This window comes from Sphaerodactylus townsendi, linkage group LG10, assembly GCF_021028975.2.
Source record: "Sphaerodactylus townsendi isolate TG3544 linkage group LG10, MPM_Stown_v2.3, whole genome shotgun sequence".
Classification (NCBI taxonomy): Eukaryota; Metazoa; Chordata; class Lepidosauria; order Squamata; family Sphaerodactylidae; genus Sphaerodactylus; species Sphaerodactylus townsendi.
Window position 1 is genome coordinate 79,111,126 of NC_059434.1, and position 24,503 is coordinate 79,135,628.

The 24,503-nt window shown below is 48.8% G+C and overlaps 1 protein-coding gene across 2 annotated transcripts in view; it reads right to left on the reverse strand.

Moving 5' to 3' along the window:
* The window catches only part of CFAP299 (cilia and flagella associated protein 299), a 334,792-nt gene that overhangs the window by 287,284 nt on the left and 23,005 nt on the right, over nt 1-24,503 (reverse strand). The window contains exons 1-2 of one of the 2 annotated variants that reach the window (XM_048510222.1): nt 18,478-18,598; nt 11,922-12,052 (exon numbers count right to left, since the gene is read on the reverse strand). In XM_048510222.1, the coding sequence (XP_048366179.1) occupies nt 11,922-12,052; nt 18,478-18,597 (251 nt within the window). In that variant the 5' untranslated portion in view covers nt 18,598. Of the gene's footprint in view, nt 1-11,921; nt 12,053-18,477; nt 18,599-24,503 lie in introns of those variants that run through there. The other variant, XM_048510223.1, reaches the window with a different exon arrangement.

Sequence of the window (24,503 nt, forward strand, 5' to 3'; positions counted from 1 at the left end):
GCTTAGCCCTGCAAGTCGTTGAAGGCTAAGAGGAGGGACAGCAAGTTTTCCATTAAAATGGCCATTGTTTAGATACTTAGGAAGGGCCATATGTTTGCTTCTGTGGTGAAGAAATGAGTGGGAAGGACTCCCTTCCACAAAAATGCTCTCAACAGCTGACGAACGCTCATAAGCCTTAACAAGCCCTGTTTGCAATAAGGGGAAGCGGATATGGCTGCGATCCCTCCGTGAAGAGAGCCAAACAACAGATATCTTGTTAAAAGGAAGATACAGATAATCTCCCGTGGGGTTGCAGACAGGAGCGAAGATCACAGTCACGGAAGATTCCTGTCGTTTATCGATTCCATTCAAAAGGTGGTTGTGATTCTAGGGCCTTTCCCGCACAAATCACCTAAGGTGTCTGTAAAACGTTTTCAATTCCTCTCCCCTCCCTTTGCCAGGATGTTTGTTTGAGCAGACACTCACCCCCTCAGAAGGATTCGTGGCTGCCATGAGGGGTCCCCCCTCCTTTTTTTTAGTTATCTGTGGAATCGATGCTTTAATGCTTCAGTGCTTCCTAGCGGGCTACGGATAATCGATGCTTCAAAACTCCCCCCCCCCATAAAAAAACCCAGAAACGACAAAAATAAACAGGTTAGGGAGAACAGAGGAGCTCCCAGCCATGATAAAATGGTGAGGAGTAGAAAGCTTGGGGAGGGCAGAGCAGCATGGCAAACGGCAGCGGGGACAATAAAATGTAGTAAAGATGATCGCTCTGAGGAAAGATGTCTTGAAAACATTTCAGACGGAAGAACTGTTTTAAAAGGGGATTCATTTAAAACACTTTGAGCGCACTGCTCCCCCTCCCCCCCCAAGCAGGGGACGTTGCACTTCCTCCTCACACAATGGAGGAAAGGGGAAAGGGAGAAGACATGGTATGGGGAAACCTTCTACCCAGCACTGTGTTGGGTTGTGGGTGCCGCTTCCCAATGGACGCTCCACCCGCAGTTCCCCCACTGAGCTTTATTTTTGATCCTGTTTAAAGAAGAGGAGGAGGAGGAGGAGGAGTTTATACCCTACGTTTCTCCCCTGTAAGGAGACTCAAGGTGGCTTACAAGCTCCTTTCCCTTCCTCTCCCCACAACAGACACCCTGTGAGGTAAGTGTGGCTGAGAGAAGTCTTGAACAACCTGTGACCGGCAGGAACGCAGGAGTGCGGAAACGCATCTGGTTCACCAGACAAGCCTCTGCCACTCAGGTGGAGGAGTGGGGAATCAAACCCTGTTCTCCAGATTAGAAGCACACAAGTCATGCTCTAAATGAGCATGACCAGGGCTAGTGTCTGCATACCCTGAGGTGGGGCAACAGCCAGGGTCTGCCCCACAGAGGTGCCCTTCCCCCACCTGCCTGCTCACTAGCTTACCTGCCACTGATACTTCTGGCCGCAAACGCTGTCCAGCACCATCAGGTAAAAGGACCGGAAGGATGGTGAGCCAGGGAGCAGGCAGGGAAGGAAATGTGCGTAGGCAGTGGGGAAGAGGTGTGTTGGAGGAGCTGGAAAGGGGATGAGAATAAAGGCAGCAGTGATGGGGAGAGGCCCCTGGCGCAGTCTGCCTGCCTCCCCCTCCCCAAATTGGGAACCAGCTCTGAGCATAATATTGTTCCTGTACATTTATTCGCTGTCAAGAATATGGCGCCCCTGTAGGGTTTTCAAGCCAAGAGACATTCAGGCCCCTTCCACACATGCAGAATAATGCACTTTCAATCCACTTCCAATGCACTTTGCAGCTGGATTTTACTGTGCGGAATAGCAAAATCCACTTGCAAACAATTGCGGAAGTGGATTGAAAGGGCATTATTCTGCATGTACGGAAGGGGCCTCAGAGGTGGTTTGCCATCGGCCGCTTCTGTGTCATGACCCTGGCATTCCTTGCAGGTCTCCCATCTGAGTCATGGCCAGGTTGAGAGGTTGTGACTGGCCCAAGGTCATCCAGCAAGTTTCCATGGCAGAGTGGGGATTCGAACCTGGTTTCCCCAGATCCTAGTCCAACACCTTAATCACTATACCGCAAAGGTCCCTTTTAAATGTGGGAGGCTCCTGTTCACGTGTGGAAAATCCCCTGTAGCGAAGCAAAAAGAGGAAAACCCAGAACTGCATAGAAAACTGGGCTTTCATGGTACACAGATAGCAGAAAAATGTGCTATTTTGGGGGAGGGAAATTGTTTGGCTTCAATTTAAAAATATTGGCCGGTTCTCCCCCCAAAGTAGACAATTTCTTTCAGAGAAAAGACTACAGAGGAAGGGCAAAATATAAACCCTTGAACAGGTCACGCTCTGGTGTATCCAAGATGCTTTCGCAGTTGTGCAAGGATGAAGTTTTATCTCCCCAGCAAGTCTGACCTTGCAACCAGTCAGCCATACCGGTAAATCTGCAAGCGCAGGTTGTCATTTTGGGCAACCATCCCGCAAGATAATCAGCGATAGGCACAACCGCCTGCCAGTGTGGAACCACCTCGCTGTACGGATGCCCAGCTTTTACCGGAACATCCTCCGTTTCGTACCTGCCTCAGGGAATGTCACGCTGTGGGAACTCCTCGCCCTGATCCACATATTCTATCATGACACAGCAAGCAAGGAAAGCAGTTTGGGAATTCCGGCTTTCGGCTTTCTACGGCTGACTTTCAAATAGCCTTCAATCCCACGGTAGCCGGTCTAGCAACCCTACAGTGGCATCTACAGCCAGGTACGAGTTAAGTCATTCGCACCATAAGTAGATTTAGAAGCAAATCACATATGATAGCAGCCCTCCAGGGGACAGCCCGTCGGGGTTTTCCCCAGTAAGTTTAAAAAGTCAGTCCACTTGTGGTTATCAGCACATGGTAACAATCCGCTGGAGGTGGGTTACCCAGAAACAGCAGGATAGCATCAGGCAAGAAGAAGAAGAAGAAGAAGAAGAAGAAGAAGAAGAAGAAGAAGAAGAAGAAGAAGAAGAAGAAGAAGAAGAAGAAGAAGAAGAAGAAGAAGAAGAAGAAGAAGAAGAAGAAGAAGAAGAAGAAGAAGAAGAAGAAGAAGAGTTTGAATTTATAGCCCACCTTCCTCTCCTGTAAGGAGCTCCTTTCCCTTCCTCCCCCCACAACAGACACCTTGTGAGGTAGGTGGGACTGAAAGAGTTCTGAAGGAACTGTGACTAGCCCAAGGTCACCCAGCAGGAATGCAGTAGTGCGGAAACACATCTGGGAGAGGACTGAAGTCTTTTTAACATTTTATCCTGGGCTGTTGCTAAAACAGACTCAAAGTGCAGAGTTACTTCTCAAGAACAGGTCAGGTGGAAGGAAACTTGTTTTGGCTGATCCTCTCTGGATTTGATTTTAAAGAATATGCCATGAAAACAGCCTGCAAAAAAAATCATTCGAAGTGTACTTTGGTGGTTAACAAAATTAGTCTTGGTTTCCAAAGAGTCCATACGTAGAAATGCTAAAAGCAGATTTAATAAAACACCTAGGACACAGAATATGTATTGTCAAAGGCTTTCAGGGCCGGAATCACTGGGGTGTTGTGGGTTTTCCGGGTTGTATGACCGTGTTCCAGCAGCATTTTCTCCTGACATTTTGCCTGCACCTGTGGCTGGCATCTTCAGAGGATTCTCTGAAGATGGCAGCCACAGATGCAGATGAAACGTCAGGAGAAAATGCTGCTGGAACACGGCCATACAACCCGGAAAACCCACAACACAGAGAATATGGTTGGTAGCAGGAGAGTAGGGGGAGAAAATGGTGCCCGGGCACTGCCCCCCCCCATGCTCCCCCACCCACAGCCATGCCCCCCCCCACTTACCTTTTTCTGCTGGCTGAAAATGGGCCAGGCCAGGTGGGGTGGGGCGGGAAATGGGCGGGGACAATTTTCTGCTCCCACTGGCATGCACCTGGTGCACAGCACACACGCACCCTTCCCCCTTATAGCTCCACCAATGTTTGGTAGGCAGCGATGGTGCCTTCTGACTAATCCAAGGTCCCATCTACAAAGGCAGAGATGGTGGATTATCATACACAATTGTGAATGAAGTTTCCAGTAAGCCATATATCCAATCCTGTCCACTCTTGCTTGGGAATAAGCCCCTAAGGATACAGGGGGACTTACTTCTGTGACGGGTAAGGCTTTGCCTGCTTTGAGGTGGGAAATAATTGGAAATTTTAGGGGTGGAATCTGAGGAGGGAGGGGTTTAGGGAGGGGAGGGACTTCAGTGGGGCAGAACGCCATGGAGTCCACCTAAGGTGACCAGATGGTCACCTTTGTAAACCGGGACGGGGGGGTAGGCGGGCGCACGCGTGCATGCGCGCAGCTGTAGGAGCGCACTGCCTTCTGGGGCGCTACCGTTTCCCGCCCTGTCACAGTGCCTTCTGGGGCGCACTGCCTTCTGGGGCGCTACCGTTTCCCACCCAGAAAACAGTCCGGCAGTCTCCCCAAAATTGGGACAATTGAAATAACCCGCGGGACAAATTGTTTGAAGGCGGGACTGTCCCGCCAAAAGCGGGACGTCTTGTCAGCCTGAATCCACCTTTCAAAGCGGCCATTTCTCTCAGATGAACTGATCTCTGCTGCCAGGAGATCAGTTGCAATCCCGTTATAGCCCTGGCCCCTGCCTGGTGGAACGCTCTTCCTCCAGCAGTCCGGGCCCTGCGGGATCTTGGTGAGTTCCGCAGGGCCTGTAAGACCAAGCTGTTCCACCAGGCTTTTGGTGAGGCCGGCCGCAGATCGGCTGCCCCCTTGTGACGCCCTCCACAGTGTCATCTCTGGCAGTGCCCTATATGAGTTCCATCTGGCGCTGCCAGTCCCTCCCAGCCTTAAGACTGGGGGCCGCTAAGATGGGTTGTTATGCTGCATATTGATCTTAATGTTTTTAGGATTTTATTGGTTGTTATATTGTCTGTGTTGTGAACCGCCTAGAGCCCTCCGGGGATGAGGCGGTCTGTGAAGTCCAATGAAATAAATAAATAAATAATCTCCAGCTACCACCTCCAGCTACTTAGGTGGGGATGCAGGGAGATAATTGGGGCAACCAGACACTAACAGTCTGTTCCAAAAGGGAGCAGGTAGTGTCAGGACCTTCTACTGTCGTAGCCTGGGTCCTGCCATATTTCAGTCTAATGAATGCTTCCTGCTGCAGTAGGCCTGGGAATGTTTCTCTGTACCAGCTCACCGTATCTCTTCAGCTGCAGGGGGGTATCTCTTCAGCTGCTATGTATCTCATCAGCTGCTACGTTCTCACTGTTGGAAGAGAAGGACTTTACGCTGTTTCCTGCCTCGACCCACAGAGGGGGTTTTACTAGATAGCCAGTGGCTAGAGAGGGACCTCGGGACTGACACCTTTACTCTATCATGCTGGCTCTATCCCTTTGAAGTCAGACTGATACTCTCAGGGACTTCCTTCCTTCCGTCTTCTTCTTGCATTCTTCTCCATCTTACTTTCACCATGCCTAGAGGGAAGATGCGTGCTCCGAGCATCCGTCCCCATCCAGCTAGATTAGGATAGATTAGTGAACCTATCTACCTACCTTTCTATCCAGAATGGAGTTCACTAATAAATACTCTTTTTATTAGATTAGAAACTACAACTGACTCCGACTTTCTTTTGTGCACGCTCACACATACATGGGATCCTCTCTCTCTCTCTCTCTCTCTCTCACAACACACACACACACACACGAGGTAAGGCTTCTGCTGTGCTTCAGCCACCCGTGCACTCTGTTTGATATGAACATGGATAACCCCTATTACCAGGAAATTATTCCAACACTCATCCCAGTTCTTGCCATCTGTGGAATGTGAGTGTGTGTGTATGACTGCTTTCCCTCTTCCAGATAAGGAAAGGGTGTGCATGTGTCTTCCCACTTCTGGACAAGGACGGGGGACGTGCCTGGTGTATCTGTGCTGGGGAATATAATGCTTTGCCTGTTCTCATGTGTTCAGTTCTGACAATATCAGTCAACAGCTTTCTGATGCTTGCCATCAGTCGATAAGAATTCTGCTTTCAAAATATTGATTCCTTCATTGAGTAAGTCTGGGGTTGTGACCGGCAGAGATCTGTGTGCCATCTCTTGTGTCCAGCTTGCTGCAGTATAGGGGGATCTGTAGGTTGGGATAAAGCAGGTTTCAGAAGAGGAACACAGAACACATGTGACCACTTCCTCCGGTGGCATATCACCAGAAAATGGAGCTCGGGGTAAAAACGGAGTTTTACACACACACACACACACACACACACACACACACACACACACACACACACACACACACACCATGGGTGGCTGCTCTCCCCCACCTTCTCACGGAAGCGGGGGGGGGGGCTCAGCCAGGCTTCTTCCGGCTGGGTGATGGGGAGGCCACATGTAGTGGCGGGGGGGGGCGTACTGCTGGTCCACAGCAGGCCCACGGCAGCTTCCCTCTGATGGCCCGCTGGCCAGGCACTCTGTGTGCAGGGGTGGGGGGCACCCTGCCTGCCTGACAAGCCCTCCTCCCACTGGGTGGGAAAGGCAGCTGCCACAGTCCAGGGCCTGGGCTTCAGCCGGAGGAAGCAGGAGGTGCCTCCGCCAAGAGAGCCAGCTGGTGGCCTGAAGTGTGGGGGAGAAGGAGGGAGGGTGTGGGGGTGATTTTACACCCCCCCATGTGTTTAAATGGGTGTCGCCCGAGGATATTTGACCCCGTATGTCCCTCTGGGCCAGGGGTAGGGAACCTGCGGCTCTCCAGATGTTCAGGAACTACAATTCCCATCAGCCTCTGTCAGGATGGCCAGTTGGCCATGCTGGTAGGGGCTGATGGGAATTGTAGTTCCTGAACATCTGGAGAGCCGCAGGTTCCCTACCCCTGCTCTGGGCGATACGCCCCTGGCCTCCTCCCGCCAACCACTTTCTGACCTCCCCTCCTTCCTGGATCACACTGCGATGGGGAGGAAGCACAAAGCCACGCCTGCAAAAATGCTCCCACAACCACTGAAAGTCTGCGACCGTATCAGAAATAGGCCACGAGGCAATCAAAAACGCTACGACTTGAGATCAAATGGTTGAAGCACGCGGCGGGAAAATGGTAAAGGAAGACTAGTCGCAAAGTCTGCGTTTCCCCCCCTCTGCTTCCATCAAACAGAAAAAAAGGCCATTGCTCGTTTTGCTGGCTTCTGAAAGCAGCCTCAGAAGCCTTTCGAAAGCGGCAGGAACCGATGGGTAAACAAACTTGAAACGGGGTTTTGAACACCTGCACCTCTGGAGTAGTAGTTAAGCCGTTTCGGAGGATGGTTTGTACCCTTCCAGTGGATTTCCCCTAGGGAAGAGATTAAATTTATAACTGTGTCAGGGCAACGTGAGCTGTTTTCTTGCTTTCCCCCCTTCTCTGGCAATCCTCTCTACCTTTGGAATCTTTTGCGGGGGCAGCAGGTGTATAAATAGAAGCGCTCGCAATTAATAGCCACCTCACCTGCCACAGGCCTCTGATCGGGAGCCACGGTGCACCTGCGGTAATAAAATACCAAAAGAGATAATACTCTGCATTGCCAGAGTCGGGCTGCTTTGTTACACGGGACGCTTCACAAAATAGTGCTTTATTCCGCACACTGTTTGGGAGTGGGTGTTACGTAACAAGCCGCTCAGTTGCCCGAGGGAGCTGTTTTTACATTTAGTGCAAACACCACACGCTGGCAGGATCCCAGTGAAACCCTTTACGTGCCTATAAGGCTTAAAATGTTTACATGGTGGTTTCGGCACTGCTCTATGACATGACCACGCCTATACAGAATTCAGCATGGTGAGAATCTCAGCTCTCTTTCCTATCTATCTATCTATCTATCTATCTATCTATCTATCTATCTATCTATCTATCTATCTATCTATCTATCTATCTATCTATCTATCTATCTATCTATCTATCTATCTATCTATCTATCTATCTATCTATCTATCTATCTATCTATCTATCTATCTATCTATCTATCTATCTGCCAAACAGACAGACAGACAGACAGACAGACAGCATGAGTGGATTCTAATCTAGAGCAAGGGGCCTAACTGATGATGTAATCCAGAACCTCAGGACTAGCAGTGGTAACGTATGACACTGAGTCCCCTTCCGCACATGCAGAATAATACACTTTCAATCCTCTTTCACAATGGTTTGCAAATGGATTTTGCTATTCTGCACAGTAAAATCCAGCTGCAAAGTGCATTGAAAGTGGATTGAAAGTGCATTACTTTGCATGTGCGGAAGGAGCCTCAGTGCTGCGTAGATACAGAAGAAAAGGATGTAATCAGTGGGTGTAACGGTTGGGATGGACCAGGACTGGGGGGGCTGGGTTCAAATTCCCCTTTCTCCAAGAAGCTTCCTGGGCCAGCAACTTTGCCAGTCTGCTTCACAAGGACGGCGGGAGGATCAAGGAGAGGAGGATACCGTATACCACCTGGACTTTCCTGGAGGATGGGCAGGGTAAAAAAATCTGGAGCTCAGAGTAGAAAAAAGAAACCACATGAATGCGGACCTACTGCTTACTGCTTCTGCACCCGCAGAGAGGAATGACAGATTGGCTTGGCACCTGTCCCTCACCCGAAAGTCTAAAGGACAACAGCTCGACGCTTTGGTTGGTTTATCTGCATTTTAAATCAGGATCCACTGCATCACGGCTATCTTTAGCAAAACATCTGGCAACGAAGATTCAGCGGCGTCCTCTTCCATAACCGGCGATGAAGACGAGGGAACAATTAGGCTGCTTTGTAGAGAAATAAGAACCGGGCCAAGAACAACGGGAACACGTCCTAGCACCGGGGCACGCATGAACCTCCCCATTTTTGGAAAGCGTCACCCAACCAACCCTAAAGAGATACCGTTACGAGACCCAGAGTTTTTTCTCTCAGCCCCTGAATGTATCGCACCGAACTGAAAATGCTAGTGGAAAAAGCACTATACCGCAAAACGGATCTGCCAAACCTTTAAAAGTCTGGCAACAGGATCTGCAGGCAGAACAAACAGTAACCGAAGAGACAGGCTCTAAATAACGGGACACGTTGGCTTTAGATCTGCTCAAGTGATCTTCTATCAATAACAACTTGAGAAAATGAGGGAAAGAGAAACGGGGGTGGGGGAAGCCACACATTGGTGAGATTCTAGCACTGTAGGTAGGCCACGGATCCCACCAAGCCACGTTCAGGGCAGCTATTCTCAACTGAGCAGGTGACCACTGTTTTTGGATTTGGGGAGGAAGGCTTCATTTGCTTCATTTGCCTCTGAAACTGGCAGGCACATAAGGAAGAACTAGAAAGTACCATGGAGAAGGCCAGATCGGCCGACCCCTGGCCTTATTATACAGCTAGGTCGATACCCCTCGCACCCTTCTTTTCCGGCAGATCAAGAAGCCACAGGACTTCGTAGACAAAACGCGCCCTGAACTTTTGCCTGCTTCAAGACCGTTGCAAAACACGCACGCACACAAATAGTTCTGGACAAAAGAGAAACATTTTGCAACACCTATTTAAACAGATGCTCTTTATTTCTGAGGTCTTTCCACCAAACCGTACACAATTTTAAAAGGGTAGAAGGGAAAGGGGGTGGGGGGGGGAAGGGAACGGGAGCAATTTATTCTGTAAGGCCGAGGATGTTGATTATCACTGCCCCCGTCCAGGTGCAAAAACATTGCTGCTAACGTAACCGGCCCAGTTGCAGCAAGCTACCCAAACACACCTGCAGCCTTTCAAAAACCGACTTAATATTGTATTAAAAGTAAACATGTTAAGGACGAGAACGTTTAGAGTCATCAGAAAAAGCTGCTGGCCCCCATATGTTACTGAAGGGAAAGGCTTTGTGTGTGCCTATGTGCCTGAACGAGCAAGTGAGTCTGTGTGCATGCTAGAAAGGCTTCCCACACTAACAAGGGCAAAACATTTCAACTGCACCGTCCGTCGCCCTCTGTTCTTTCCTGCTCAAGAATAAGATTCTTAGACAGAAGAAATGAAATGCACAGATATAGGAAGGGTGACGCCTGGCTTGACAACACTACATGTGGAAGGGATCTGGGAGTCTTAGTAGACCACAAACTGAACATGAGTCAGCAGTGGCGTAGGAGGTTAAGAGCTCGGGTATCTAATCTGGAGGAACCGGGTTTGATTCCCAGCTCTGCCGCCTGAGCTGTGGAGGCTTATCTGGGGAATTCAGATTAGCCTGTACACTCCCACGCACGCCAGCTGGGTGACCTTGGGCTAGTCACAGCTTCTCGGAGCTCTCTCAGCCCCACCTACCTCACAGGGTGTTTGTTGGGAGGGGGGAAAGGCAAGGAGATTGTAAGCCCCTTTGAGTCTCCTACAGGAGAGAAAGGGGGGATATAAATCCAAACTCTTCTTCTTCTTCTTCTTCTTCTTCTTCAGTGTGATGTGGTGGTCATCTGACGCAATACACAAAGATTGGATTGACTCCCCAAATTTCTTGCACCCTTCATATCTCTCTCTCTGGCTCATTCCACACACGCAGAATAATGCACTTTCAAACTGCTTTCAGTGCTCTTTGAAGCTGTGCGGAATAGCAAAATCCACTTGCAAACAGTTGTGAAAGTGGTTTGAAAACGCATTATTTTGCATGAGCAGAAGGGGCCTCTCTCTCTCTCACTCACTCACTTTGACACAATTACAAGTCTCTCTTGTAAAAATTACATCCTCTGATTGCACATACAAGATGCTGGATTAGCTGGCCATTCGTGACAGTATCCTTCTCTCTCCTTTAAACTGTAACATGGACATGAATTGAATCTACCTCAGCAAACACATGCTTCACCTTTCTGCAATATATATTGCCCTAGACCGTCTGGGAACTTCATATCTTCAGGACTGCCTGTCCCTATATGTCCCCCAAAGAATGTTTCGGCCTTTTTCTTGCAGTCTACTGATGATGGCCAGCCCATGACCAGTTTGACTGTCCTTAACAAGGGCACAGCTTTTTCGTCAGTGGCCCCTGCCCAGGGGAACTCTCTGCCAGGTGACATCCAGGCCTTGTGAGATCTTTCCAGATTCTGTAGAGCCTAAAAGACAGAGTTATTCGCCCAGGCATTCTGTTGAGGATGATCAAGGTCTCCTTTCCATCTTATCAGCAGAGCCAGCTGGTTTTGATGCATGTTGCCTAATGATGTTGTTTTAGAGTGATATTAGTTCAGGTAGTATTTTACTAACCTATTTTTGAAACATTGCTGTTGTCGAGTGATCTATTGGACAGTTCAGGGCTGCCCTCAGCCTTGTGACCCAGGAATGGGGCAGTGCATGGGTCCAAAATAAAGTCAAAGTAAAGTCAAAGATCAGCAACTGATGAACAGACAAAACAGGCAGCCTACTATAATTGGATAATTTTGCTGCCGCTCTGCAAAGGGATGATCCAAACCAAAGCAAACTTGGAGGAAGCAAGCCCACAGCAGCAACTCGTGCACAGAAACAACAGGCAGCCTCCTTTCAGGGTGGGTACTTTGATTTCTCACATGTTTTACAGTATTTAATTCATTTCCCCACAGCACCCAACAGTCCCGTGATGGCACTTGTGGGACACTCAGTGACACCAGGTGGAAGCCCTGAGTTTGAATGTATTGCTTTAAAGTCCAACACCGAGCTAAAGGTTTGATCCCAGTTCCCCACGATTCTGGCCCCTTCCGCACACGCAAAATAATGCGTTTTCAAACCACTTTCACAACTGTTTGCAAGTGGATTTTGCCATTCCGCACAGCTTTAAAGAGCACTGAAAGCAGTTTGAAAGTGCATTGTTCTGCATGTGCGGAAAGAGCCAGTCTGTCATCTTTTCACACTCTGGTTTTTAAAAACAGTCTCCCCGGTTGCCTTTCGAGTCCGCTTTTAGTCCCCTTTCTGTCATCTCATGATATGGCTCATTAGCTCTCTCTCTCTCACACACACACACACACACACACACACATCGCTTACTTCTGCTGATGTCTTTCCGAAAGCCTGGAAACTTCAGCCGCTAATTTCCTGGCGATGAAGTCCTCCCTTTTTAGCACTTCTCCGCTTCCTCGGAAGCCCAGCTCCACCAGCTGGCGGGCGATTTCTTCGTTCTGAAGAGACAAGAGGTGGATCAGAGGAAAGGGCGAAGCGCTGAATGGCGACCATCACCCCAAACACAAAGGCTGGAGGCGTCACTTATGCCGGGCCTATTAACGTACTTCCACCACCTCTCTTAGGCAAGGAAAAAAGGAAATGCACAGATATAGGATGGGTGAGACGTGGCTTGAACACACTACATGCGAAAGGGATCTGGGAGTCTTAGTAGACCACAAACTGAGCATGAGTCAGCAGTGTGATGTGGTGGTCAAGAAAGTGCAATTCTGGGCTGTATCAATGGGAGTATAGTGACTAGATCAGTGTTTCCCAACCTTTTCGAGGTCAGGGTACCCTTGACCTCACTCTTCATATCTCACGGTACCCCTGCTGCCACCCTCCACTGTCCCCTCCCATTGCCCCTGCTTGCCACACACCCCACCTTCCCCTCCCACGGTGAAGGGAAGCACTGGGGGTGGGGGTGGCTGCTGACCTTGTGGCAGGCCCTGCCCCATGGGCCAGCTCCATGTCCTTGCTGGCGCCGGTGGGAGACACCACAAAAATGAGGGGGGCGGTAGTGTTGCCGCGGTACCCCTGGGACATGCTCACGGCACCCCAGGGTACCACGGAACCCTGGTTGAGAATGGCTGGTCTAGATCTTTGGAGGTTTTTAAAGAGAGGCTGGGTGGCCATCTGTCAGGAGTGCTTTGATTATGTGCTCGTGCATTGCAGGGGGTTGGACTTGATGGCCCTTGGGGTCTCTTCCAACTCTATGCTTCTGTGATTCTTCTAAATCTGCCCCACAATTCACGTCATTTGTTCTGTTCAGCTGAAAGCATCTCTGTGCGCTTCTGCTTGCACACACGACATTGTCAAAACTGTACAGTGAAAAGAAGAATTGAAAAACCACCACAAAGATCATCACGGTCCCAAGCCGGTCTGCACAGAATTCTACTCAGGTCTGTCCAACAGAGTTTGCTCCCAGGAAAAAAACAAGAATCCAGCAGCACCTTCAAAATGAGCAAGATTTCTAGGATATAAGATTTTGAGAGACAAAGCTTCCTTTGACAGACAAGAAGGGAGTTATGATTCAAATTCTTACACCCTGGAAATCTTCTTGGGCTCTTGGTGCAGTGGTTAAGAACAGGTGAACTCTAGTCTGGAGAACCAGGTTTGATTCTCCACTCCTCCACCTGAGTGGCAGAGGCGTTATCTGGTGAACCAGATTTGTTTCCCCACTCCTACACACAAAGCCTGCTGGGTGACTGTGGGTTCGTCACGGTTCTCTCTGAACTCTCTCAGCCCCACCTGCCTCACATGGTGTCTGTTGTGGGGAGAGGAACAGAAAAGGAGTTTGCAAACCCCTTTGAGTCTCCTTACAGATATAATTCCAAACTCTTCTTCTTCACTACACTCAAATGTTGCTCTTCCATGGCAGACCAACATAATTGGCCACAAGAAAGTAACCCCAAGAAAGCATTCTTAGGATTGTACTGGAAGACATCTGAATGTGTGCAAGACGCTGTTGAGATTTAATTAGCAATACTCAACTATACATACATAGAAGAGAAGAGTTTGGATTTATAACCCCCCTTTCTCTCCTGTAGGAGACTCAAAGGGGCTTACAATCTCCTTGCCCTTCCCCCCTCACAACAAACACCCTGTGAGGTGGGTGGGGCTGAGAGAGCTCCGAGAAGCTGTGACTAGCCCAAGGTCACCCAGCTGGCATGTGTGGGAGTGTACAGGTTAATCTGAATTCCCCAGATAAGCCTCCACAGCTCAGGCGGCAGAGCGGAGAATCAAACCCAGTTCCTCCAGATTAGATACACGAGCTCTTAACCTCCTACGCCACTCCTGCTCACATACATACATACATACATACATACATACATACATACATACATATGTGTGTGTGTGTGTCTGTGTGTGTCTTTGTGTGTGTGTGTCTGTGTGTGTCTTTGTGTGTGTGTGTGTGTGTATATATATATATATATAATGTTATATATATGTTATATATGTTATATATAAAACAAGTTGGCAGCACAAACTTTAGCACCGGGGGTCATTAGATTGCTATCCACCTGGAGTTCAGCCTCTTCTGTAGTGGTACAAATATATTCCAAGAGGCTGATTGGACCCAACCCCTCCAGGCCTCTGAAAGCTTAATTAAGACCTTCCCCTGCCAACAGGTGCCTGCTTGCCAGAAGGTGTCAGTTCAAGGTTAGCGCTTTGGTGAATTTTTCATTGCTAGGTTTTGATTCTTTTTTAATTGACTGCTAGTTTCTGTTTGTTGTATTGAGATCCCCCACCACCACCACCGCCCCTTAATGCTGCGAGCTACACCCTTGTAGTCTGGCCAACTTTTAAACATCAGTATGATCTGCAGAAATTATCAGGCCATGTCATTTAGCTAGCGTTGCCAATTTCCGGCGGGCGGCTGGAGATCTCCTGGGATTACAACTGATTCCCTGGAGGTGTCAGAGGTCAGTTGCCCTGGAGAAAATGGCTCCTTTGGAATAATACAGAATGCTACAGTTCAGAAACAAGACCCAGACCCAGCGAGACCTCGTATAGTTCCACAGGGCCTGCAAGATGGAGCTGGGTGGCCACGGTATCCAACATAGCCGGCCTCTCTTTTCCTCTCCACTCCTTTTCCCTCCTCCTTCCCTTTTTCCACTCCCTTTCCCCTTTAATTCATTCCCCTTAGTTAGAGATTGGTTACTGAGGTGCCGAAGAAGAAGAAGAAGAAGAAGAAGAACAAGAACAAGAAGAAGAACAAGAAGAACAAGAAGAACAAGAACAAGAACAACAGCAGCAGCAGCAGCAGTTGTTTGGATTTATACCCCATCAAATCCATCAAACAAGCCCCTGCCACTCAGGTGGAAGAGTTGGGAATCAAGCCTGGTTCTCCAGATTAGAATCCACCTGCTCTTAACCACTACACCACGCTGGCTCTCCACAAGGAAAGGAGCCACTGGAAGGCAGAAATTTGGCAGGCCTGCTGTGGTTTGTGGATCAGGGCAAGGTCGGCTCCAGATTTTGAGGGACCCTGGCAGAGAGCTCCTTTCCACCCACACATCCATGTGTCCCCCTCCCGGCCCATGACTCCTTCCCCTGCCCCGCTTGCAAGCCCTCCCACTGCGAATGATCTCAGCCATCTAGGGTTGCCAGCTGTGGGTTAGGAAACACCTGGACAATGGGGGTAGGTGGGCGTGGAGCCTGAGGAGGTTGGGGTTTGGCGAAGGCAGGAAATTCAGTGGGGTGTAATGCCACAAAGTCCACCTTCCAGAGCGGCCATTTTCTCTAGGAGAACTGATCTCAGTCGCCTGGAGATCAGTTGTAATTGTTACCACCTGGGGGCTGCCAACCCTCTAGCTCTCTGTACTGCTCCCAGCCAATTCCCTGGTAGTAATGGGCAGCGTGTACAACTGGAGGCCTGTGTGGCAGAGAACTTGCAAGCAAACATGCAGGGAAAAGACATGTTGGGGGTCAGTAGCAGCAGCAGCAGGCCCTGCCAGAAGCCCCGAGCCCTGGCAGCTGCTCCACACTCCACACTGACCCTAGAACCAGGGCAAAGTTATCAAGCACAAGGCACCAACACACACATACCTCAATCCCACTGAACATCTTCCACAGCCTGTGGACTCAAATGTGAAATAATGTCTCCACCTAGTGGCAGCCTTAAAGAACGACATGCAAATTTAACTCGACGCCCCAATCCGCGGGCAGCAGGGCATTCGTAGAATCATAAGAGTCGGAAGGGAGCCCAAGGGCCATCCAGTCCAACCCCATCCCACGCAGGGAGGCATAATCGAAACGCTCCCGACAGATGGCCACCCAAGAGGGGGTTGCGACATGAACAATGTGGCTAAGAAAGCATCGCAGCAGCACCACTTTGGTGTGCTCACTGCGGGTGCAGGAGGGACTCCCGGAAACTTCCACACAGCAGTTGCGGCATGTAGGGTTCGGTGCAGCATCTTGAGAAAGGGCAAAGGCACCACATTCCTTAAGTGTGTTAAGGGTCAAAAGTGTGTATATGGGGAGAGGGGGGAGGCAAAACAGGTGAGTCGAGACACTGACCCTGTGCACAACAACAGAAGGGAGGAAAATTTGGAGTTAAGGCCCACTGAAGAAGAGAAGAGTTTGGATTTATACCCCCTTCTTTCTGTACTGTAAGGAGACTCAAAGGGGCGTACAAGCTCCTTTCCCTTCCTCTCCCTACAATAGACACCTTGTGAGGTAGGTGGGGCTGACAGAGAGTGAACTGTGACTAGCCCAAGGTCACCCAGCAGGAACATAGCAGTACAGAAACACATCTGGTTCACCAGATAAGCCTCTGCCACTCAGGTGGAGAAGTGGGAAATCAAACCCAGTTCTCCAGATTAGAATCCACCAGCTCTTAACCACTACACTACGCTGGCTAGGAAGACTGCCACAGCATCCTCCTACAAAGGATATAAAGAGGCATACTGCCTCTGGTACTGGAGGGAGTAGATACTTCTGTGGGAGATACTTCTCCCAACACCTGTGGATCTGTTCCCTCTTCTTTTCAAGCCTTCCAAGTTGACAGCCATCACCACATCCTGGGGCAGGGAGTTCCATAAGTTAACCATGCGCTGTGTGAAGAAATACTTGCTTACATCTGTCCTGAATCTCCCGCCCTTCAGCTTCAGTGGGTGATTCTGGTATTGTGAGCAAGGGAGAAAAGGTTTCTTCTTGTCCACTCTCCCCCCGCACAGCTAAATTTTACAAATCTCTATCATGGCTCCCCTTATTGGCCTTCCCCCCCCCCCAACCCCAAACTAAACAGCTCGATCCTGGCAGGGCAGTTGCGCCAGCCCCTGGATGCGGACCCCTCTTTATAAAGAACCAGGAAGAGAGAGGGTCGTTGCAGTGAGTTCTTAATTCACTGCTCTGCCGAAGCGGCTAATTATATTGAATATGTCTAGTTCTAACCCTAATCCATGTATATCCGCACACCTGATTTGGGTTGTCAGTTGTCCCGACAGCCTCCCGATTCACTTCCTCCCCATTCTCATTTTCAGCCCGCCTGGACCTCCTTCGACATTCTCGGCCATCTCCTTAAATATCTTTCGGAAGACGCTTGCCCCGCATGCCTGCCCTCGAATTCTCATCGTCAAAGCATAAGGCCACCTGTTTGTAATCTGTTTTTGAGCGCATCATGTTTACAATGTTTAAATATTTGTGTTTTTATATTATTTATTGTATCGTTTTATATGCTTTTATTTGTAAGCCGCTCTGAGTCCTTCGGGAGACCAGACGGGTATAAATACAATAAATAAATAAATAATAAATAAAGGCGCCCTGGCATCGCGCCTTAGAGAGAAGCCGTGATGGGAAAGAGACAAGGAGATTAATGAAGGGTGTTGAACAAGAACAGAAGAGCATATATTCACACAGGTTAAACGACATTGGGAACTTCTGGAAAAAAAAACTTTTGCTGTGGTAGTTTCTTGCCTCTTACAGGTGCTGGTCACAGGGACTGATTTCCTTAAGCCCAAGGGCAGTGTTGGGGGTGTAACACACCAGCAGAACCAAGTTAGGAATTTTCTGAATTTTTGATACATCTTTAAGGCCTTACACGGCCTGGGACCCTCGTACCTTCGGGACCGCATTACCCCATATATCCCTACTGGTGGTTCCTGGCCCCTCAATGATGCGGCTGGCCCCTGCCTGGTGGAACACTCTTCCTCCAGCTGTCTGGGCCTTGCGGGATCTTGGCGAGTTCCGTAGGGCCTGTAAGACGGAGCTGTTCCACCGGGCTTTTGGAGTGTCCAGCCGCTGAAAGGGGTCCCCATTTTACTCTCCTGTGTTTGGGGTCCCTTACCATCTATGGGACCTTTTTTCTCCCCTCTTTGGGAGGGTTTTAATAAGGGTTTTATTGCTGACGCCGTTTTAATATATCGACCGCTGTGTTTATTTTAAATGGGTTTTTAAATGTATATGTTATATATTTATGTTGTTCACTGCGCAGAGCCCTTCGGGGGTAGGGCGGTCTGTAAAATTCAATAATAAAATAAATAATAAAAATAACTGCAGATGCCACTGCCTCTTCTCCACGCTGGCTCTCCAATGTCAATTACATTAAGTCATATGCACTGATATTTACATGCGCACAATGCCATTGATATCCATATGGACAGAATTTATATGCAGAAAATAACTACAATTGCATGGATATTTTCACTTTGGGGGACAGCTTTTGCAGCTGGCCGAAATCCAGGGTGAAAAAGCAATGCAAGGAACCAACAGGGCTGCAGACAAGCCGGCAAACCACGTAAATGTCTCATGGATAGCCCTTGCCCGGCCTCCGCCGTGCAATTTGCTTTTCGCCACCCCGTGGGGGAGGATGCACTCTGCACATGTTCAGAAGCACCCTCTGCTTCAAGGGCAATCGTTCCTGTTCCTCCCGGGGTCCCACCTCCAAGTAGTAGAGGTCCTGCGTGGTGATCTGCGAGTCCAGGTAATCCTCGTAGGTGTTGAACTGCGTCACAATGTGATCCAAGGCGGCCCCGCCGTCGTCTCCCTCAAGGCCCGCCATGTTGGCCCAGCCCCGTTACTACGGGCCGCGGCGTCCATGGCAACCGATCCCAGCAACGGAGCCCCGCCCACCTTCCCGTTCGCTAACCAACCGGCGAACGGCTGCTTTCGTGGGCCACGCCTCCGCCTTCCACTGTCCCGCCTCGTCGCCGCCCCCCCTAAGAATGAACTAAGAATGAAATGGACCGCGAGGCCGCTCCGCCCACCGGCCTCTGGGCGCCCAATCGCTTCTCGCCTCGAGATTCTACCCCCGCCCCGTCCGCGCGGTCTCCGCCCCGAGGCTGAAAGAGAGCAAAAATAGCGTGTTATAGCTGCGAAAGTATGTTGCGGCTTCGTCTTTCGGGAGCCACCGGTCGCTTCAACAGGTAGCTGTTGCTCACCAAAAGGCTGCCAAGAAGTTCCTTCTTCTGACGCCTGCGAGGCAGGGAGCAGCTAGTGCAGCAGGCAATCAAAAAACACCTTCTGAGCTAGTGACTCTGCATGGGCTGTTTCAAGAGCCCTCTGCTTTGGGCTTTGTTTAAGAGGAGCGTTTCTTCAGCCAGGTGTTCCATGTTCTGTATTCATTTCCATAAAGTTCTGTCCTTCCTATCTCTTCCACCTGTGTTTCCTCTTGTGTTTGGCATTCAGAAACGTGAATCTATCTATCTATCTATCTATCTATCTATCTATCTATCTGTCTATCTATCTATCTATCTATCTATCTATCTATCTATCTATCTATCTATCTATCTATGTATCTGTCTGTCTGTCTGTCTGTCTGTCTGTCTGTCTGTCTGTCTATCTGCTGCCTTCCCCAAAAGGGCTCAGAGTGGTGTACAATAATAAACAATAATATAATAAAACTCGATTTAATAAACAGTGAAAACAGCTACAAATAATTAAAATCAGTTCCAAGCTAAATAAAATACAATTAAAATTTACTTAAAAACTTAAAAATTAGGATTAGGGCTGTGTACATATGTGATTGAAAAGCAGATGAGGATTAGGGCTGGCAACACAAGTAACTGAAGTTGAAAAACAATTACCTGTTAGAGCCAAGAAGCACCTATTCGATCTTTTGGCGCTCTCTGTGTGTGCAGTCAAATAACAGAAAACTTTGTACCCCGCTTATTTGTACCCTGCTTATCCAAACCGTAAGGAGTCTCATAGTGGCTTTCAGTCACCTTTGTCGCCTGTAAGAAGACTCACGGCATGTTACAGACTCCTTTCCTTTCCTCTCCCCACAACAGACCCCTTGTGGAGTCGATAGGACTGAGAGAGTTCTAAGAGAACTGGGACTGGCTCCAGGTCATCCTGCAGGCTTCATGTGGAGGAGTGAGAAACAGATCCAGTTCGCCGGATAAGAGTCCACCGCTCATGTGAAGGAGTGGGGAATCAAACCCGGTTCTGCAGATTAGAATCTGCTGCTGCTAACACCATAAAGTCCACCTTCTAAAGTGGCCATTCTCTCCAGGTGAACTGATCTCTGTAACCTGGAGTTTAGTTGTAATTCCTGGAGATCTCCACCAATGACCTAGAGACTGGCAACTCTACTGGCAAATGCTGTTTGATGCTTTCTTTTTGGCAGTTTCTCATAGCTTATTTTTTTTATGAATGATTAAACTACTGATCCTTCGTCATGCTACTTTTTGCATTGCCAGCCTTCTTAAGAAAGTCTCTGAAAAGGCGCCCTATAAATAAACAAAGAAAGTCCGTGCTGCTACTCAGACACAAACCTCTTTGGAGATCCATTTGAACTCTTGTGCATTCTGCCATAATTGCTCTCCAATCTAATTTTAAAGTCTCCGGAAGCACTTCCCCGAGCAACAATGTTCGCCACTTATTTTCCCGAGAGCTTTTACCCCCTTCCCCAAGAAACTGGTGTGATTGTCAGAAAGCTGAATCACAACCCTGAGCCGCACAAGAAAGAATATTTTACTCCAGACTGATGACCTGGAATCATATGGTGAGATAACCAGATGTGACTTTCTCTCTCCCCTCCCTCTATTTTAGTATCTAACGCAGCTGATATATGTACAGAAAGAAATGCGGCGAAACGAAAGCTGGCTAAAAGCAAACCAATGAATTCTAGAAAGATGCCCATTTTCCGTACAACACCCCCTTGGAGACCAACAATATTTTCGGGGGATGAGCTTTCAAGAGTAAAAGTTCCTTTTGTCAAATACCTTATTATCTTCCCCAGTTTCTGTATCTGACAAATGGAGCTTTTGTTCTCAAAGGCTCACAACCCCCTCAAAGGCTCACAACCCTGAAGTCTTGTTAAACTCTCAGGTGCTACTGAACTCAAATCTGTCTTTTCAGCACAGGTTTTTGGATATAGCCTTGTCAGGGATCTGTTTTAAAATGTTTGTTTCCACTGGTGGGCCAGGACTGGCATTCCAGGCTTCGGGAGAGAGAAAAACAGGTCACAGCAAAATAAATAAATAAAGGTACAATGTATTATCCCTGGCCAAAGATCATAACAACGAAATGGGCACAATGACCAACAATAAAATAAAATAAAGTTAAAAAGATCCCCTGAAGAGGCCAGCCACAGATGCAGGCAAAACGTCAGGAGAGAATGCTGCTAGAACACGGCCATACAGCCCGGAAACCACACAGCACCCAAAAGTTAAAACAGATAAGCAGTGGCATAGTGGTTAAGGGCAGGTGCATTCTAATCTGGAGGAACCGGCTTTGATTCCCCGCTCTGCCGCCTGAGCTGTGGAGGCTTATCTGGGGAATTCAGATTAGCCTGTGCACTCCCACACACACCAGCTGGGTGACCTTGGGCTAGTCACAGCTCCATGGAGCTCTCTCAGCCCCACCTACCTCACAGGGTGTTTGTTGTGAGGGGGGAAGGGAAAGGAGATTGTAAGCCCCTTTGAATCTCCTACAGGAGAGAAAGGGGGGATATAAATCCAAACTCTTCTTCTTCTTAATGGACAAGAAGCATGAGCCAGAGTAGCAAATCAACACCATAAGGAATCTATCATTCAAATAAAGAAGAGAGGACAGTGGTGCTTCTTAACCCCTGCTCCACTATCTTGCCGAGCCACCCAACCTGCTGATGTTGAAACTAAGCACGTGAACTGGAGAATATCTGTTTCAAATTCCACTTGAGCCACAAGGTCACTAGGAGTGGACCTAGCCGTGAGCATGAGGCTGCCAGCAAAAGCTGTGGTTGTGTTATTTATTATTGTTGTGTTTTTTTTATTGTTAAAGTGCCAAGTTTGGAAATTGCTGGAGATTGGGCGGGAGATGGGGAGTGGACTTTGGCGAAGAGGAAGATCTCGGGGGATTAAAAATAAAAAAAATTGAAAACATTCATCTCCAGAGCTGGGGCAGAGGAAGCGGTTTCTTGATGACAGCAGTCCAGTGAGCAGAAGGTGGTCAGGGGTGGGCGGGACCAAGAAAACCAACAGCAATGTTACCCATGAGGAAAAGACAACTCAAAATTGGTTTCCGGGGAAAGACTCGGGTAAAATGATCTCTAAAGAAATGGGGGGAAAACAGGGAACGACGCACCCCAAAACCAAAGTGAAAACTAAATTGTGTGTTCCTGCATTGCAGGGGGTCGGACTTGATGGCCCTTGGGGTCTCTTCCAACTCTATGATTCTAAAGGTATAAAAATGCATGCAGAAATTGGGAGATAAACCAAAGCAATAAGAGCCCAAAAGCGATGGGGGGAAAAATGTGTGGAAAAGCCCAATGCAGACTGAGTAACTCTGTATACAGCAGTACATGTATCTCCCTCTTTAGCTTTAAAAAGGGCTTGGGCAGATTTATAGAGGAGAAGTCGATCTATGGCTACCAATCTTGATCCTCCTTGATCTCAGATTGCAAAAGCCTTAGCAGACCAGGTGCTCGGGAGCAGCAGCAGCAGCAGAAGGCCATTGCTTTCACATCCTGCACGTGATCTCCCAAAGGCACCTGGTGGGCCACTGCGAGTAGCAGAGAGCTGGACTAGATGGACTCTGGTCTGATCCAGCAGGCTAGTTCTTATGTTCGTATGTTCCCTCACCTTTCGAAACCAGCATATGACTCTGATAAATGTCAGAGGCTGTCTAAGACCCCTTCCGCACATGCAGAATAATGCACTTTCAATCCACTTTCGCAATTGTTCGCAAGTGGATTTTGCTACTCCGCTCAGTCAAATCCAGCTGCAAAGTGCTTTGAAAGTGGATTGAAAGTGTGTTATTCTGCATGTGCGGAAGGGGCCTAAGAAGCCTTACTTTTGGCAAGGAGAGATGTGGAGGCTAGGAAGGGACCGTACCCCGCCAAGACGTATCTTTAGAAATGTTCTGCAATTAGAATAGTTTCTTGTTTGGATACAAGGCAGCATGGTGGAGGGGGTAGGAAACAGCAATAGGAGGGAAAGCCATTCAAATGTCGCTCCCGGCCTCTTTGCGTTTCCACAAGGAACTCCAAGCCCCGGCGTTCCAACTGTCTGATCGCGGCATTCATCACGGTGTCGTCCAGGGTGAAACTGGAGTGCTGAACTCGGTTTTTCGATGCCAGCTGCCACCCAAGTGAGGATGTGAGCAGACGGATCGTGGGGACCAATTCAGAAGCACTCTGAGCGGGGGATGGTTGCTGTAATGCTTTGGTAAAAAAAACTCATGAACTGCAATCAAAGGCAGGCTCCGACTCTTTCTGTGGCTCTCGCGCTGATCCTCAAGGACAGACAGATTGCTGGGCTTACATTATTTAGAGAGGCTGGGAGCTGCTGAGGTAACGAGAGAGTCAAAAGGAATATTCTGTCTCGGCTTTAGAAAAGCACACCAGTGAGAATTGAGAGGGAGTTCAGAATCCTTCCAGGAGAGAAAGGTGGGGTAGAAATCCAAACCCTCTTCCTCCTCCTCCTCCTCCTCCTCCTCCTCCTCCTCCTCCTCGAGATAATATTTCTTTATTTTTTATTTATGTTTCTCACAGGGACTCAGAGCAGATTACGCTTATTGAGTCAGTACTGTCAACAAAATGGGATATTCAGTAACCAGTGCTTTCGGCCTGCGGAAGTCTGGAGCCACGTGAAAGAGCTGAACGTAAGTATTAACATGACACATTTCGTGTAAGTATTAGCATGACACACTTAGCAGTACAAAAATTACATAATAGGGTCCTACTTTCAGTGAGCAATATAGACCACAGTCCTTACTCATTTATGCAAAAAATGTTCTTGAATCATTTTGTGCAGTGCAACCCTATTACCTACACAGAAAAGCTCTCTTGGATTGTTGCATAGTTTGCAGAAGGTGAGGAAAGCAAGAGCTTTTTTGATTTCCTCAGGCAGGCCGTTCCATAAGGGGAGCACCACAATGGAGGAAGTATGTGTACAGGAAGAAGAAGGAGAGGAGTTTGAATTTATATCCCACCTTTCTCTCCTGTAAGGAGTCAAGGTGACTTATAAGCTCCTTTTCCTTCCTCCCCCACGACAGACACCTTGGGGCTTTCCCCACTTACCTTCTGCTGCGCGCTACTCCAGGAAAGTAGCGCGGGGTCCAGCAGCGCTCCCCACTTGCAAGGACGGCAACCACGCAGCCGCCCCGACGCTGCCGCTCTTGCACCACCTCAGCGCACGTCATTCCTGGCCCTGAAGAAACGGCACCTTTTGATGACCCCGCGCAGAGCAGAGCGCGGGGTCGTGGGGAACCCCGAGAGCGTGCCAGGAATGACGCACGCTGAGGAGGCGCGAGAGCGGCGGGCAGCAGAAGGTGAGTGGGGAAATCCCCCTTGTGAGGTAGGTGGGGATGAAAGAGTTCTCAAAAGAACTGTGACTAGCCCAAGGTCACCCAGCAGGAATGTGGGAGTGTGGACAGTAATGTCGCAGACATATAATCCTTCCTTCGTCCAGTCTCCCTTTCATCATACAGGATAGTACCATTTCTGTATCCAATTCCGCCCCAGAGGGCTCATGGCTCAGTGGT